Source organism: Pelophylax lessonae (genome assembly GCF_965119305.1).
Source record: "Pelophylax lessonae genome assembly, chromosome: 8".
In the NCBI taxonomy this organism is placed as follows: Eukaryota; Metazoa; Chordata; class Amphibia; order Anura; family Ranidae; genus Pelophylax; species Pelophylax lessonae.
In genome coordinates, this window is record NC_138775.1 from 19497656 (window position 1) to 19515547 (window position 17892).

Below are 17892 nucleotides of genomic sequence, written 5' to 3' on the forward strand. Positions count from 1 at the left end.
ATGCAAGTACACTGACCACAGTGAGCATTTACTGGGCCACTTCCATGCCAGGTCTCTCACCCCACTGAGCTGCCTCTATACAGGACTCTTAACCCCCTGATCACCTACTGAGTCATTTCCATGACTAGTTGGCACCCGGCTGTTGAGCTGAAAGTGTTGGTGTTGATTTACTAAAGGCATACACACTGAGCAACTTTGCAAGTGCCTTTAGTAAATCAGCCTCAATGTCACTGATGATGGCAATGTCACCAGGGACAAGATTGTGTGAAAGGGAAAATGCTGCATATTTTAGGTGCATGCAGCTTGCATCTGCGATCAGTTTGAGATCCTTTCCGAAGTCATTCACAGGTTTGACCTCCCAAAATTCTCCCATCTGCAGTCCTATTGACTTATAAGGGGAGACGCAAAAAAAAAAAAAAGATCCCATAAATACGGGTCCCTAAACAGGCACAGCGGGGAGGGAAGCCCTAGGGGTACAGGGCGCAGCTAAGGTAAAGCCATGAAGTTGAGTTACACCAAGAATATAAAACTGGTCAATGCTGAGAGCAGATTTGAAGCTATAAACTCCTTTACTAATGTTACTAACGTTTCTCTCTGCTGAATCTAAGCTCCATGTACTCACATTTGAAGACCTGGAGTGCTTCTTTAAGGCTTGCTGCATCGCCTTCTGGAAAGCCGCCTGATCCACTGCTGGAAAGACACAAATCAAAAGGGAATCATAGCAATTTCTGAATTTATTATCATACATCTAGATCAATGGTCTCCAAACCGCAGCCCTGGGGCTGGATGCGGCCCTTTTCTTGCCCTTATCTGGCCCTTGAGTCTAAATTTCTTCAACTGACATCAACAATGGGGCACAATTCCTGCCACCAACACCAACAATGGGGCATAATTCCTGGCCACTGACACCAACAATGGGGCATAATTCCTGGCCACTGACAACAACAATGGGGCATCATTCTTGCCATTGATACCAACAATAGTACACTATTCCTTCCACTGTCCCCAACCACAGGGTACTACTCCTGCCATGGACATCAACCATGGGGTACTATTCCTCCCACAATGGGGCATCATTTCTGCCACTGACATCAACAATGGGACACTATTCCTCCCACTGACACCAACAACGGGGCATAATCCCTGCCACTAACACCAACAATAGGACACTATTCCTCCCACTGTCACCAACAATAGGACACTATTCCTCCCACTGACACCAACAATGGGACACTATTCCTCCCACTGATACCAACAATAGGACACTATTCCTCCCACTGATACCAACAATAGGACACTATTCCTCCCACTGTCACCAACAATAGGACACTATTCCTCCCACTGACACCAACAATGGGACACTATTCCTTCCACTGTCACTAACAATAGGACACTATTCCTCCCACTGACACTAACATTGGGACACTATTCCTCCCACTGACACCAACTATTTCTCCCCCTAATACCAAAGATTGGGCATTGTTTACACTGGTCCCAGTCCAGCCCCCCTAAAATCTGAAGGATGGTAAATTGGCCCTTTCTTTAGAAAGTTTGGAGACCCCCGATCTAAAACTGCACAAAACTAGCGGTCTTGCTGCCCCCTCAGGACCAAGGTTATCCAATAACACTGAAAAACAACAAGAGAAGGGCGCACCAAGAGTAGTAATGCACAAGGTTGGTCGCCCTTCTCTTGTTGTTTTTCAATTTAAGATGATATCAGGCTGAGGTTTTCCTGAACTGACAAAGCGCAATCCCCCCCCTCAGCCTGGTTAATTGATTGGCTTCAAATTATTCCACCACTCGGATGAGTAAAGGCATAAAGAGTCGGTTATGTCTCACTGAGTTCATTCTGCTGCTCTCCGGACTTCAGGGTCATCCCAGCAGATTTCAGGACTTGTACAAACAGGCTGTCATTCTCCACCACGTCATCCTGCTCCTTCGTCTTCTTATTGCTTACCCGGCGTTTCTTGATTTCTGTAGAAGGAACAAAAGTTTTCAATTGTCAGGGCAGCAACATTGCAGAGCGGGAGACAGGTGGGGGATTTTGTAGGGCACATCGATGAAAGTTAATTTCCTTAACATTCCTTAGAATAGGACAGTACACTGTAGAAGTGCAGCAAATGGAAATTTTGGTGCCATAACTGAAAATGCAGGATGCACTTGGCCAAAATTGAAACTGAAAATGACAGTTTATAGCCCTATATCGATCCAGCACTGTGCCCGCCTGCAGGCAGTACTGTTCTCTCTCCCTCTTCACACAGGCACAGAGGAAGCAGCCGGAGCCAATGGCTCCTGATGCTATCAAATTCTGTGAGTCCTGCTCTCGGGAGTGAGCTCGCAGGTGCGTCCCCATAGAAAGCAATTTCTTATGGTGGGACATGAAGAAGAGGCGGAGTTTCATAACAGAAAGTAAAGGAAACTGGTTACTTTTCAAAACATTGGGTCTGTTTCTATTCATATAGCGACTCCGGGTGCGTAGGACCTCAAGGAGCGGGGTGAGATGTAGGGACCCAAGGTGTGAGGGGACACTCGGTGACCCGAGTTGCAGTGCACATGAGGACTCAAGGTGTAAAGGAATTTGCGACCCGATGTGCAGGGGACGTGGCAGCTGCCACACAGACTTTTGATACTTTTCCACGGTCTGCAATCTATACAGCATTCAGTGAGTGCAAAAGCTGTGACAACCTCCATCAAATCATCACTACTTACTGGAGGAGCCGGCGCCAGAATCTTCTTGGTCACCTGACTTAGACGACCGCCGTTTGGAGGTCATCTTCACTGGAGGTACCTGAAAAGGAACAATTTCAATGAGGCCGCTTCAGTATGTGGGCACATACAGGAAACTAGGAATGTGGTGTGGTGTACAGGATGAGGGGGAGGATTAGCATGTGGGGTACAGGATGAGGGGGGAGGAATGGGGTATAGGATATAGGGGGGGGGAGGAATGGGGTGTGAGGTACAGGAGGGGCGTGAGGAATGGGGTACAAGGTGGGGGTGAAGAATGGGGTACAAGGTGGGAGTGAGGAATGGGATGTGGGGTACAGGATGAGGGGGAGGACTAAAGGGTGGGGTATGGGTATAGGATGGGGGGGTGGGGTGTGGCATATAGGATGGGTGTGAGGAATGAAGTGTGAAGTGCCGGGTGAGGTGTGGGGTACAGGATGGAGGTGAAGAATGTGGTACAGGATGGGAGGGGGTGGGGTAAAGGATGGGGGTGAGGAGTGAGGTGCAGGGTGGGGGTGAGAATTGGGGTACCAGGTGGGGGTGAGGAATGGGATGTGGGGTACAAGATGACAGGGGGAAATAGTGGGTGGGGGTATGGATATAGGATGAGGGGGTTTCGGGAGGGGAAGGAATGGGGTGTGGGGATTGGCGTGTGGCATATAGGATGGGGGTGAGTAATGAGGTGTAGGGTGGAGTGTGGGGTACAGGGCAGAGTGTGAGGGAAGGGGTAATGCTGGAGGTGTAAGGAATGGGAAGGGGTGGAGGATATTGATGAGGATTACAAAAACTGGAAAAACCCAGAGGATATTGGTGAGAGTTGGAGGGAAAAGAGGATGAGGGGTATTATGGGGTGGAAGGATTGGGAAGAGGAGGGGGAATGTCGCTGGTGGTCAGAGATGGGCTCAGGCGTGTTCATGTTCCACGTGCCCGATCCCGTCAGGAAGCCGACACTGCACTCTGCCAATAACAGGCAGTGAGACATTTCCTGGTCCCCAGCTGCACAGATCAGTAAATGTCTCAGTGCATGTGATTAGCGGAGTGCAGTGTCGGCTTCCTGGCAGGATCTGGCACGTTGGGAACTCAAACATGCCTGAGCTCATCTCTAGTGGTGGTGGTTGGGAGGATTGGGAAAGGGAGCAGTGGGGGGTAATGATGGGGGTTGGGAGCACCAAGAAACCGGGGTGAGTGGGTGGAAGGTACTGGTATGGGGTCGGGATGGGGGATGTGGAGAATACTTGTAGGGGTTTGGAGGATTGGGAAGGGGTGGTGGAGAGTACTGATGGTGGTTAGGAGGATTGGGGGAGTGGGTGGAGGATACTGGTAGGAGTTGGGAAGGTGGGGGGGGGGTTACTGATAGGGAAGGGGGGGGTGGAGGGTACTGGTGGGGGTTAGGAAGGGAAAGGGGGGGAGGGTACTGATGGCAGTTGGGAGAATTGGGTGGAGGACACTTATAGGAATTAGGAAGGTGGGGGGGTGGTAATAGTAGGGAAGGTGGGGGCGGAGTTGTCACCTCATTCCTTTAAACCTGAACACACATGAATTACACAGGTTCTGGGGATAATTTTATGCAGATAAGGCACTGAGTTTAATTACCACCTTCATCAGAAATTACTATGTGTTTGGGTTTAAAGGGATGAGGTGGCAACACTAGCAGGGGGGGGGGGGATGGACTGTACTTATAGGGGTTGAGAAGGGGGAGGAAATTGGATTTTTGACTTACCGTAAGATCTATTTCTATGATGTTCATTGAAGACACAGCTCCTAAATCTACTTAAGCATTGGGTTATACTGCCCCCTACAGGAGTAGGACACTAGGCAGGAAAAAGGTTGACTACGCCTATGGCCAGTCCCAGGGGGTATACACCCACTCTCAGCTATAGACACTGTTACTTTGTTACAAGCAGTGTTAGAAGAAAGTCAACCCCACAGAGGGGTGGGTGCGGTGTCCGTCAATGAACATCAGAGAAACGGGTTTTATGGTAAGTCAAAAATTCAATTTTCTCTTTCGTTCATTGATAGACACGGCTCTTGATACTTCTTAACCATTGGGACGTCCCAAAGCAGTGTTAAACATGAGGGGTTGGAAAACATCAGAAAAAATTTCCCAAGGCTAACCATAACAACCAGGTAACATTGAGCTCAACCATAAACTGGAGCTCACCTGAAAAACAATACATCAGGTCCTCTAAACAGCAGCCAGCAAAACCTTGTGGCCAAAAGAAGCATCCGCAGATGCCAACAAAACCATTTTACCAAATCTTGCAAACCTGTGTCACTGACGCTTGAAGACGGAAAGCCCAGGAGACACTAAGCACCCTAGTAGAGTGAGCCTATACAGGGAAAGCAAGAACCTGACCCCTGATGCAATAGGCCTGAACCATTGTCCGATCCATCTGGAAATGGTCGCAGAAGAAGCAGACAACCCTTTGTGAGGTCTGTCCGTGAGCACAAATAGTGAGTCTGACTTCCTAAAAGACTCCGTTGCTGCCAGGTACACCCTAATTGTCCGGACCACATCCAAGACATGCAAGGTAATTTCCTTCAGATGTTTAGGCCTGGAACACAGGTAAGGCAACACAATATCTGCATTGAAATGACAGTCAGAAACCGCCATAGGAAGGAATTACGGACAGAGGTAAAGCACCACCTAATCCTCATGAATCACCATAAGATGAATGACAGGATAACACCGTCAGTGCATGCAGAGGTGATAGCCACCAAAGAAGGCCACCTTCTGCGGCAGTGTAAGCAGGGAACCTCCCGAATATTTTCAAAGAGAAACTTCAGTAGAGCTGAAAACACCACATTAAGATTCCAGAGCGGCAACGGATCCCGCACTGAAGGAACCAAATGTCGGTCACCCTGAAGAAAAGGTACGCACCAGGGAATGTGTGGCCAAAGGTCATTGGAAAAAGACCGCCAAAACCCGATACTTGGCCCTTGATGTACTCAAGGCCAATTTCTGTAAAACCCCCCTTCGAAGGAAGGTCAAGACCCGAGCCAGCAAGAAGGACCGAGGAAGAACCCCAAGAGACTCACACAAGGCAATGTACGTCTTCCACGTATGATGGTAGATCCCTATCCTTCAGCATAGGCCAGGGGTCTTCAAACTATGGCCCTCCAGTTGTTCAGGAACTACAATTCCCATCATGCCTAGCCATGTCTGTGAATGTCAGAGTTTTACAATGCCTCATGGGATGTGTAGTTCCGCAACAGCTGGAGGGCCGTAGTTTGAGGATCCCTGGCATAGGCGTTCAACATGCCGCCAAAGCCAACGACTGTAAAGCAGGATGGAAGATTGGTCCTTGGGACAGCAGATCTTCTCTGAGAGGAAGTCCCCAAGGAGCATCGGTGACCAGCTGTACCAGATCGACATACCAAGACTGGCGAGGCCAGTCTGGAGCCACTAGAATGACCGCAATCCCTTCTGCCTGAATCCTGCACAGGAGTTGTGGCAGAAGTTTGAGAAGGCTGGAACGAATCAGTCAGCCCACCTTAGAATGCCAGCTGATAAAGGAAAAGGAAATTCCTTTTCCTTTATCAAGTTTTCATGGAGGCGAGCCGGGGCATGCACCGGTGTGAGTCATCAGGCAATTACACCACCTTGAGCAGTGAGTTCTTGTCTCTTCAATTAGATTGCCGGCTACTTACCGAGCCACCAGGACACTTTTTGTGCCCCCTTGGTGGTTGACATAGACCACGGCCGTGGCATTGTCCCAAAGAATTCGTAAAGGAACACCCCTAAAGATGATTGTCCAGTAAGCCAGACAAAGTCTGATCACTCGGAGTTCCAGTACACTAATCGGCAGTCTGGGCTCTGCCAGAGTCCAGACCCCCTAAGCACATCTATGCTGAGGACGCCTCCCCACCGGACAGGCTGGCATCTGTGGAGACAACCGTCCAGTACAGGGGGAAAAGGATTTTCCCTGTCGAAGTGCCGGAGAGCGAAGCCACCGCTAGAAATCGTGGATCCTTGACCCATTTTACCAGAATCTCTTTAGCAGAGATCTTGTGTGGAGCTGTGCAAACAGACCGCCTTGAGGTTGGACACCATCAGGCCCAGAATGCACAGGCAAGCCCGGAGGGATGACCTTCTGCTGAACAACAGATTTGCCTCCTGCAATGCCTGGAGTTTTTCCAGAGGAAGAAACACGCTGGCTGAGGTCGAGTCCAGAGTCAGGCCCAGATAGTCCAGTTTTTGTTGACAGAACCAAAGCAGACTCCTGAATGTTCAGGATCCAACCGAACTCCCTCAGAGTTCACAGAGCAATCTCCAGTGGACTACAAAGCGGTCAGAGACTCTGCTCGCAGAAGAAGATCATCCAGGTACCCCAGTACTGCGATCCCCCATTGACTCAAACAATGCCAGCACCGGAGCCAACACTCCTGTAAAGACCCGAGGTGCAGAGGTGAGACCAAAGGTCAGCGCCACAAACCGATAATGCTCCTCATCCATGGCAAAACGGAGGAAGCGCTGGCGACAAGCACATATTCGAATTTGCAGGTAGGCGTCCTTCTTGTCGATAGAAGAGAGAAGAAATCCCCCTGATGTAGGGACGCCACTACCATGTGAATGGACTCCATGCAGAACTTCTGTACTCGCACAAAGCAGCTTAGCGCCTTGAGGTCCAGGATTGGACGTACCTTGCCTTTCTATCCTGGGAACTGTAAAGAGGTTTGAGTAAAAACCCCTGAAAATGTTCCGAAGTCAGAACTGGAACAATCACCCCTTGAAGGAACAAGTCTTGCACTGCCGCAAAGATCCAGTGGGGTTATGTCGCGGCGGACCTAGCGCAGAGCTGCGATCTGCACGCGCTCACTGGCCAGACTGGGGGAACCCTAAGGATTTATATTATCCAGTTTGTCGCCCAGTCCGGCAGTTGATAGTAGATTCTCACAGGAACAAAATAAAAAGAGGAAAAAAATTAAATTTAGAATGAAAAAATTGCCAGGACCAGAGATCCCGGCAAGGAACTAAGTCCTTACTCCTGACTAGGCAGAAACAAAATGAGTGCCTATAGCTGAGAGTGGGTGTATACACCCCTCAGACTGCCAATAGGTGTAGTCAAGCTTTTTCCTGCCTAGTGTCCTACTCCTGTAGGGGGGAGCATAACCCAATGGTTAAGAAGAATCAGGAACTGTGTCCATCAATGAACGAAAGAGAAAGAGGGTACTTGTAGGGCAGAGAGGAGGGGGGGCTGGTAGAGGTTGGAGGTATGAGAGGGGCTATAAAAGTGATTGATGGGGGAGGGAGGGGGAGGCCTGGTAGGGGATGGATGTGTGGGAGGGAGGATGGAGGTGATTGATGGGGGAGAGAGGGGGGCTGGTAGGGGTTGGAGGTATGGGAGGGGGGATGGAAGTGATTGATGGGAGGGTGGGAGGTATGGGGGGGCCGGTGGGGTTTGGGGTATGGGAGGGGGGTTGGAGATATGGAAGGGGGATGGAGATGATTGATGGGGGAGGTGGGAGGTATGGGGTGGGCTGGTGGGGGGTTGGAGATATGAGAGGGGGGGCTGGGGGTATGGGAAGAGGGACTGGTAGGGGTGAGAGGGGGGCTGGTGGTGGTTGGTGGTATGGGAGGGGGCTGGTAGGGGTTGGGGGGACAGAGGTGATTCATGGGGGGGGGGCTGGAGGAATGGGAGGGGCTGGTGGGGGGTTGGAGGTATAGGAAGGGGCGGGGCTGAAGGTATGGGAGGGGGGCTGGTGGGAGTTGGAGGCATGGAAGGGGGGATGGAGGTGATTGATGCGGGGGGTGGGAGGTATGGGAGGGGGGCTGGTAGGGGGTGAGAAGGGGGCTGGTGGTGGTTGGAGGTATGGGAGGGGGGGATGGAGGTGATTGATGAGGGGGGGGTGGGAGGTATGGGAGGAGGGACTGGTAGGGATGAGAGGGGGGCTGGTGGTGGTTGGAGGTATGGGAGGGGGGACTGGTAGGGATGAGAGGGGGGCTGGTGGTGGTTGGAGGTATGGGAGGGGGGACTGGTGGGGGTTGGAGGTATGGGGGAGGGAGATCTATAAAAGGAAGGATGGGGGTACCAGTGGCGGTTGGTGGGTAGTGGTGGGAGGAGTTGGAAGCAACCTGGAAGAGGAAGGATTGTAGGGTGGAGGAAGTTGGGGGGAGGGGAGTATTATGGGAAGAGGGGCGGTGGAAGAGGTATAGGAAGGAGGGGACAGAAGAGCTCCATGGGGGAGGAAAGGGGTGGAGCATAGTGGTGGGGGAGGGAATATAAGGGCACCATGAGGGAGGTGGGGATTGGGAAAGTAATGTTATGGTGGAAGGTAGGACAGACTGCCCCTCCCTCTCTTACAGCCCATGTGTGATATACTTATGGCAGGGATTGTTGGGCACAGGAAGAGGTCAGTGAGTTGGTGGAGGGCACCGGAAGGAGCGCCAACCTACCTCACTTTTCGTGTCTTCCCGCTTGTTCTGAGTGCAGCCTGAGCCAATCAGCGCTCAGCAGCATTAAATTCACGCGGCTCATGACAGGAGAGCAGATAGATCCGCCCACACAACACACTTCCCTCCCGTGTTACTCATCAGCTACGACTCCGCCCACACAGATTCCCGCCTGTTTACCTCAGCTTACGACTCCGCCTTCTCAGTGGGAAGGATTGGTGCTCCGTCGGTAGAGGCGGGGCTGGGTTGGCAGAAGGTCCGGTGTTGGGCGGGAAGAATTACATCCCTCATTAATATTCATATAGTGGGAGGAGCGGGGCGTTCGTGTCTCTCTGTGAGGAGATTGAAGGACGGAGATGGAAGAGGTGCGGGCTGAGTTCCGGATAATATACGTTCCTAGTCACCCCTCCTCCTCATACAGTATATATATATACATTTATGCCTTCTTCCCTTTCACCTCACCTTGGTTGTCCCCCTCTCTCCCTGCCTTGGTTTTCCCCTTACCTTGGTTGTCAACCTCTACCCCAACTTTGGCTGTTTACTTCTCCCCCTCCTTAGTTGTCCCCCCTGCCTTGGTAGTCCTCTGTCCCCCTCTCTCCCTCCACTTTGGTTGTCCCCATCTCCTTGGTTGTCCCTTGTCCCCCTCTCCCCCTACCTTGGTTTTCCCCTCTCCCCCCCCCTTTTATTGTCCCTTATTGCCCTTTCCCCTGGCCTTGGCTGTCCCCCCTTACCTTGGTTGTCCTCTTACCTGGGTTGTCCCCCTCTACCCCCTCCTTGGTTGTCCCCCTCTACCCCCTCCTTGGTTGTTCCCCTCTACCCCCTCCTTGGTTGTCCCCCTCTACCCCCTCCTTGGTTGTCCCCCTCTACCCCCTCCTTGGTTGTTCCCCTCTACCCCCTCCTTGGTTGTCCCCCTCTACCCCCTCCTTGGTTGTTCCTCTCAGAGGATGGGGATCAGCAGGACATAGGATGAGTCAGCAGAGCTGAGGATGGTTGTCAGCGGGGCCAGTGTCATTTTTACAGTAACAGTGCATATGTATAGCACTGATTACTGTAGTAATGTCACTGGTAACCCCAAAAGTGTCAGTCAGGGGTCCGATCTGTCCGTCGCAATGTCGCAGTCCCGCAAAAAAAAACGCATAACGCCGCCATTACTCGTTTAACCACTTAAGCCCCGGAAGATTTTACCCCCTTCCTGACCAGGGGGTATTTTGCGATTCGGCACTGCGTGACTTTAACGGACAATTGCGCGGTCGTGCGACGCTGTATCTAAACGAATTTGGCGTCCTTTTTTTCCCACAAACAGAGCTTTCTTTTGGTGGTATTTGATCACCTGTGCGATTTTTTTTTTTGATCACGCGCTATAAACAAAAAAAGAGCGTAAATTTTGCAAAAATAACGATATTTTTCACATTTTTTTATATGAAATTCCCCCCCAAAAAAATGTAAAAATCTAAATTTTTTAACATTTTCGGCCAATTTGTTTTATGCTACATATGTTTGGTAAAAAAAATCGCAAAAAGCGTATTTTGATTGGTTTGTGCAAAAGTTATCGCGTTTACTAACAAAGGGAAAGATTTTTGTCATTTTTGTTGTTGTTTTTTTAACGCGTAATGGCGGCGATCTGCGATTTTTTTTTTGCGGTACTGTGACATTGCGGCGGACAGATCGGACCCTTGACTGACATTTTTGACACTTTTGGGTTTACCAGTGACATTTCTACAGTAATCAGTGCTATACATATGCACTGTTACTGTAAAAATACACTGGCAGTGAAGGGGTTAACTTTTTTTTGAAAGGGCGGGGCTATGTGTGTCCCTAGGGGCGTGCTTTCTACTGTGATTGGCTGTGGCTACTAGTGTATGAACAGTGATCAACGGTTCTACATAGTAGAACCGTATGATCATCTGTCATACACAGGGGAGAATGACAGGCAGCTTGTTTACACAAGCTGCCTGCCTTTCTCCCTCTCCCCCGACGATCGCCGAGTGACCAGCGGACGTCGGGTCCGCCGGTCACACGCGTGGGGGGGTGCGTGACGGAGCGGGAGCGCGCCTCCGGGGGCGCGCGCTCACTCCCTAAACCCTCACAGGCTAGCGACGTAGACCTACGTCACTTTGCCTGTGAGGGGCTGACTGCCGACGTTGATCGGCGTTAGGCAGTCGGCAAGTGGTTAAAAAAAAACAATAAAAATGACATACATCTTTTGCAAATTGGCCTAAAATGTTAAAAAATTTAGATTTTTACATTTTTTTTTGGGGGGGGGGGGGGAATTTCATATAAAAAAAATGTGGGGAAAAAAAGGACGTCAATTTCATGTGGGTACAGCGTCACACGACCGCGCAATTGTCCGTTAAAGTCACGCAGTGCCGAATCGCAAAATAGGGCCTGGTCATTGAGCAGCCAAATCCTCCAGGGCTTAAGTGGTTAACTGACAATTGGGCGGTCATGCAACGTTGTACACCAAATAAAGTTTGTGTAAATTTTTTCCCCATAAATAGAGCTTTCTTTTGGTGGTATTTGTTTGATCTTAATTTGACTTCTGCGTTTTTTTTTTTTTTGTTTTGTTTTTTTTGCGCTATAAACAAAAGTTTTGAAACATATCCAATAAAAAAAAATGAAAAAATAAAATTTCTTTAAAAATGTAGGCTTATTCCTCGCTATATGTATTTTGGTAAAAGAAAATCCCAATAAGCGTATATTGATTAGTTTGCGCAAAAGTTACAGCATCTACAATCTATGGGATATACACTGGAATTTTCATTTATTTTTTTTAATACTAGAAATGGCGTCGATCAGCAACTTATAAGCGGGTCTGCGATATTGCGGCAGACACTAACTGACATTTTTGACACTTTGTGGGGACCAGTGACACTAATACAGTGATCAGTGCTAAAAAATATGCACTGTCACTGTACTAATGACACTGGCTGAGAAGAGGTTAAACATCTAGGGTGAAAGGGTTAACCATGTGCTTAACCAGTGTTATGGTGTAAAGCCACTTTGCACAGAATTACGTGTATATATACGTGATTCTGCATCTCCAGGTAAGGGGCACACGCGTGTGCTGGCTGTGCTGTAATTAAAGCGGTTGTATCCCCCAAAAAAAAAAAAACAGAAACCCGGCAGGACAATGGCATATTGTGCTAGTATGCCTCGCATACTAGCACATTATGAAATACCTTAGAACGAAGCCCCCACACGGTCGCCCAGAAACCGCTGAGGGAGCTGACATGTTCCCTCGGTGTCGCTTCCAGGTTCAGCGGCTCCGGCTGTGAATGGCCGGAGCCGCGATGACGTCACTCCTGCGCATGCACGCAGGAGTTCACATTACGGCAAGGAGCTCTGAGCAAATGCGCCGCTGGTGTCAGCGGCTGTATGCAGGGTGAATATCTCCTAAACCGTGCAGGTTTAGGAGATATTAATTTTACCTACAGGTAAGCCTCATTATAGGCTTACCTGTAGGTAAAATGTAAAAAGCGGAGTATACTACTACTTTAAACAGATCACAAGCTGATCAGCAGGTGCCGGGCAATGGATGACCGCTGGCACCTGCTGATCGGCGCAGAGGAAGAGGACAGAGCTCTGTCAATGTAAATGCAGAGCTCCATCGTGCCGGTTTTTGTTGCTGTAAAGCAGGAATTCTTGAATCCATCTCTTCCCCTAGTGAAAGCAGCACACTGTGTACACAAAAACACTGGTTAGGCACACATTTAACCCTTTGACCACTAAACCCTAGATGTTAACCCCTTCCCAGCCGGTGTCATTAGTACAGTGACAGTGTATAGTATTATCCCTGATCACTGTATTAGCCCTGGTTCACATCAGTGCGATGACAGATATTGCATGTGATTGCGAGAGGGCTGCAAGGGGATCGGCACATGTGTCTGCAGGGATAAAATGGCTGGAGGGGGCAGGGCACTATGGGGGCATCATTGTATTGGAGCACAGAGTGGTCAGGACTGTACATGGACAAATAGCCATGACCCTACCCCTGTGTACAAATCCAGCTCCATAAAGACATGGTTTGACCAGTTTGGTTTGAAGTAACCTCAGTGGCCTGAACAAAGCCCTAACCTCAACCGTACTGAACACCTTTGGGATGAAATGGGATAACCACCATAACTGTACCCTGTACAAGAAACTCACTCCATAAAGAAGTAGTTTGACCAGTTTAGTTAGGAATAACCCATGTGGCCTGCACACAACCCTAAACTCAACCCCGCTAAACACCCTTGGGGTGAAATAGGGTAACCACCATTACTATTCCAGCTGATTGCACCGTGTGCACAAAGCCAGCTCCATAAAGACATAGTTTGACCAGTTTGGTTTGCAGTGACCTCCATAGAGCTCTAACCTCAATCCTACTGAACACTTTTGGGTTGAAATGGGATAACTACCATGACTGTCCCCTGTGCAAAAAGTCAGCTTCATAAAGACATAGGGTAGTTTGGCTTGGAAAAACCTGAGTGGTCTGCACAGAGCGCTAAGCTCAACCCTGCTGGATACCTTTGGGATGAAACTGTAAAACCACCATTACTTTGCCAGCATGATTGTACTCTGCACAAAGCCAGCTCCACAAAGACATAGTTTGACCAGTTTGGTTCAAAGTAACCTGCATAGAGTCCTAACAACCCTGATGAACACCTTTTGGATGAAATAGAATAACCTTCATGTCCATAAAGATATACTTTGACCAGTTTGGTTTGGAATAACCCACAATCCTAAACTCAACCCCGCTGAACACCTTTGGTGTGAAATAGGGTAACCACCATGTGACGGTGTTCACCGTCACTGGAATTTAAGGACAGATGGGTGATGGTTTGGATTGCTTCATATTTGTCAGCAAGGTCTCCATGTAGAAATATTGAGATTTGTTCCCATTTGCCATGAGGTCTCTGACCAGGAAGTACAACTCCTAATATGGTCATTCCAGGAAGTTCAATAAGGACACTGACTGTCTAACAATTTTGCTTTTGTCTGAGGTGGCTTTCCATTCACCTATTGTCGGGTGTGCTAATGAACCCACCTGTTGTCTGCTAAGGGATGTATTGACAGTAATGTGTATTGGGGGCTCGTTATGGAACCATTGTTCTGTGTCTGGCTATTGTGTACATTGATTGTCCCCTGGGGGCTTCTGTCTCATTACACATAACAGTCCTTCTAGTCAAGCTATCTGACCAATCCCTGCTGACTCATTTTCAAGTCCTCATTTGCATGGCTAAGGAGGACCTGAAGGAGAACGGCATGTACTGTGCAATTGACCAATGGGAAAGCGGTTGTTGGGGGCGGGATGTTCCAAATTCTGTATAAAAGTGTGCTGTGTTCTTCCAATAAATGTTCTTCCTGTTTGAACTTACATACAGCCTGCCTGGTGTTTGTTCTAATGGATTCCGAACGGCACATAGCTGTAGTTCGGATCCCGGAGCCTTGGTTGACCGAACCATCAGACGTTGCGATCTGCAAGCTGACTCACTAGAAGCAGAGGAGTGTCTGGAGAGCGGAAGCGAGCGAGCAAGGGTCTCGTCACACACCATTAATATTCCAGCTGATTGTACCCTGTGCACGAAGCCAACTCCATAATAACATAGTTTGACCAGTTTGGTTCAAAGTGACCTTCAAAGACCTCAAGCCTACTGAACACATTTGGGATGCAATGGACAACCACCATGACTGTACCCCGTGCAAAAAGCCAGCTTCATAAAGACATAGTTTGGTTTGGAATAAACCAAGTGGCCCACGCAGAACTCAAAGCTCAACCCTACTTAACACATCTAGGATGAAATAGGATAACCACCATGACTTTTCTGCAATGATTGCACCCTGTGCACAAATCAGCTTCATAAAGACGTGGTTTGAAGTAATCTGAGTGGTCTGCACAGAGCCCTAACCAGAATTCTACTGAACACCTTTTGGATGAAATGGGGTAACCTAAATGACTGTACACTGTGAACAAAGCCAACTCCATAGAGACAAGACCTCAAGTGTCCAGCACAGAGCCCTAACCTCAGCCCTACTGCACACAATTGGGAGGAATTGGAATGTTGCTTGTAAGCCAGGTCTTCTCATCCAACATCAGTATCTACTCTTTTGGCTAAAAGACAAAGTCTTATTTAAAAGCCTTCCCAGTAGAGCGAAGGCTGTTATAGCCACAAAGGGGTGGGGGGGTGGGGACACCATGTTAATGGCCAAGGGGGAATCCATATTATTGGCCATGGTTTTGGAATAGGGGTGGCTGATGGTGAGGCTTATTCTCTTTACCCCTTTGCAAGGCGACAGGCAACATTACAATTTCTTTCTCTCAGATGTGGGATCACCAGTGTGCTATTTTAGTGGGGTTTATATTCTGTGTATTGTAAATTTGGCCTCAATCATGGGGCTACTTTTAGAATTATCCCACTTTACCCCCTTTTTAATTTTTTACTTCATGTTTATGAGATCCCTTTTCCCCCTTTTTATTTGGCACACATGCCTATCAGCACTCTATTATCATAATCCTAGACACCCTTTGCCTTTTTCTCTTTATTTATTAATATGTTATACATATGGATATTTTTCAAAACATTTTCTTTGTATCTTTTTCTTTTGCACGTGTATTTTCTGCCTGCTGGCCACGCCTTCTTTATGGTTTTGGGGAGGGTCCCCCATCTCTGCCAGCCCCCCCGGGTATCCACGGTGGGTGCTGTCCGCTCTTCCACAGCTCCCCGGACAGACGTCACGTGGTAATCCTCTTGCTGGATGTTCAGTGGATGATGACCAATCACCACCCCTTCCTTTTGGGACTGGGTGGGTGAGTATAAACATATATGTATGTACAGTGAGCCACTGGGATGAATAAGAGGTTTGTGTCCCTCTGTTGTACCTAATTTATTTATTTTTGTGGGGTTTTTTGCATTTAAATATTTACACTATCTCTCCTGAGGAAGTAAACTGAGTTTCATGAAACGCATTGAGAACACTACGAACACAGTTAATAGCCTATGACTGTTATTGTGAATACTCTCCTGTGAAAGTGACGTTGTAGCCAAAAGTCCCAGCCCCTGCGTGTTTCGTCATAACCAGGACATCATCAGGCGAAGTGGCCACCCACGTCAGCTCCACCATATTTATACATTACACTTGATCACAATTGGACAATGCCCAACCCCATAATTGGGTTGAATATCAATCTAATTTGTTTTATTACAGACTATTAACCTCCCTAGCGGTATTCCTGAGTGTGACTTGGGGTTAATATAGTGTTCCAAAAGCGGTAACCCCGAGCTACACTCGGGATTACCCCAGAATGAAACTCGCCTTCCCCTGTGATCTCCCGCTGTCCTCCCCAGGCATCCTCACGCTGTCTCCCTGCTGTGTGCTCGTCAGATGCCAGCGTCTTCCGGTTCCCTTCCCTGCGAGCGTTGCAATGCAAGGCTGTGGAACCGGTGGCAAATTCAAAAAGTAAATAAAATAAATGACTTGATACAAAGTTGTTATCCTAACAGATTACAATGTATCAAGTCATTTACCTCAGAATTTCATCTGCTGACTTTTCTATCCTCCTTGAATGTATGATACATGCATGTTTTTAGCCTTGTAATGCCTAGTTTTACAATTATCAATATAATCCTCTTTTGCCACATATCAACCTAATTAAACAGTGCATTGAGGTTGGCTTGTAAGTTGGAGACATCCTCTATGGACATTATTCCACTGCATAGCTTGGTGTGGGAGGAATCCAGTTGGGTTAAGTGAACAATAAAAGAGACTCGTGGGTAGCTGGAACCTAGCAGCAGGATGACTCCAGGATTCTTTAAATTGCTAAGGCTAGCTATAGGTAGAAAGCAAACAATTCTCTACCTATGAAAACCAAATTTGGTTAAACTTGACCAAATGTTTTCAATTTTTCAAGGACATTGTTTGAGTGACCCTATACTTATTTTTCTGGAAGGATATTGAGGGTGACTTCCACATGTTTACTATGGTTCTCTTGGTCGACAGTAAATATATGGGTTAGTAGCTTGGTCTGGTGTCTATTGCAAAGCATACACAATTTGCAGTTTAATGCTTCTATTGGGTTTCAGGGTACTGTCCTTTCTAGTACTCACCTGATTGTATTGAAAATAATTGTACCAAGTGTCTTGAAAGCTATGGTTTTGAGCCTAAATGTATAAAATGGGTACAATTACTATACCAGGCCCAAGTGGCCAGGGTGTTGGCGAATGGGTGGGCTTCTGAGCCGTTCTCCCTCACTGGAGGGACCCGACAGGGATGTTCTTATCTCCCCTGCTGTACGCTCTGGCTGCTGAACCGCTGGTGATAGCTATACGCTCACACCCTGGGGTGGTTGGATTACGAGTAGGCTCCATTATAGAAAAGATCAGCATGTATGCAGATGGCACACTGCTATATCTGGCAGATTCAGACACATCCCTATCAACAGCTCTCACCCTCATAGAAAAACCTTTTCGGGTTTTAAAATAAACTGGGATAAATCCTAAATACTCCCCATTGACTGTTTCCCACAAACGCATGACCAAACTAGCCTCTCCTTACAAAGGGTAAGCCGTATCAAATATCTTGGAGTTCAGATCACTAATACCCCAGCGGAATATATCCCTAACAATATACAACCTATCTTTGACCTAATTAAAGCAAAAACTCAGATATGGGCACGTCTGCCTATAGGGATAATGGGTCACATTAATCTAATTAAAATGGTACATTTACCTAAAATACTATATATCTTATGGCACTCTCCAGTATACAGCCTTTAACTTTATAGGACTTTCAGTCAA

At 48.1% G+C, this 17892-nt stretch overlaps 1 protein-coding gene across 1 annotated transcript in view; it reads right to left on the reverse strand.

The window, feature by feature from the left end:
* The window catches only part of FANCD2 (FA complementation group D2), a 75738-nt gene extending 66503 nt beyond the window's left edge, over positions 1-9235 (reverse strand). Inside the window, exons 1-4 of the mRNA XM_082265076.1 lie at positions 9122-9235; positions 2710-2788; positions 1840-1974; positions 623-690 (exon numbers count right to left, since the gene is read on the reverse strand). Coding sequence (XP_082121202.1) covers positions 623-690; positions 1840-1974; positions 2710-2773 — 267 coding nt within the window. The 5' untranslated portion in view covers positions 2774-2788; positions 9122-9235. The remainder of the gene's footprint in view (positions 1-622; positions 691-1839; positions 1975-2709; positions 2789-9121) is intronic.
* Between the last annotated feature and the right edge of the window lie 8657 nt (positions 9236-17892).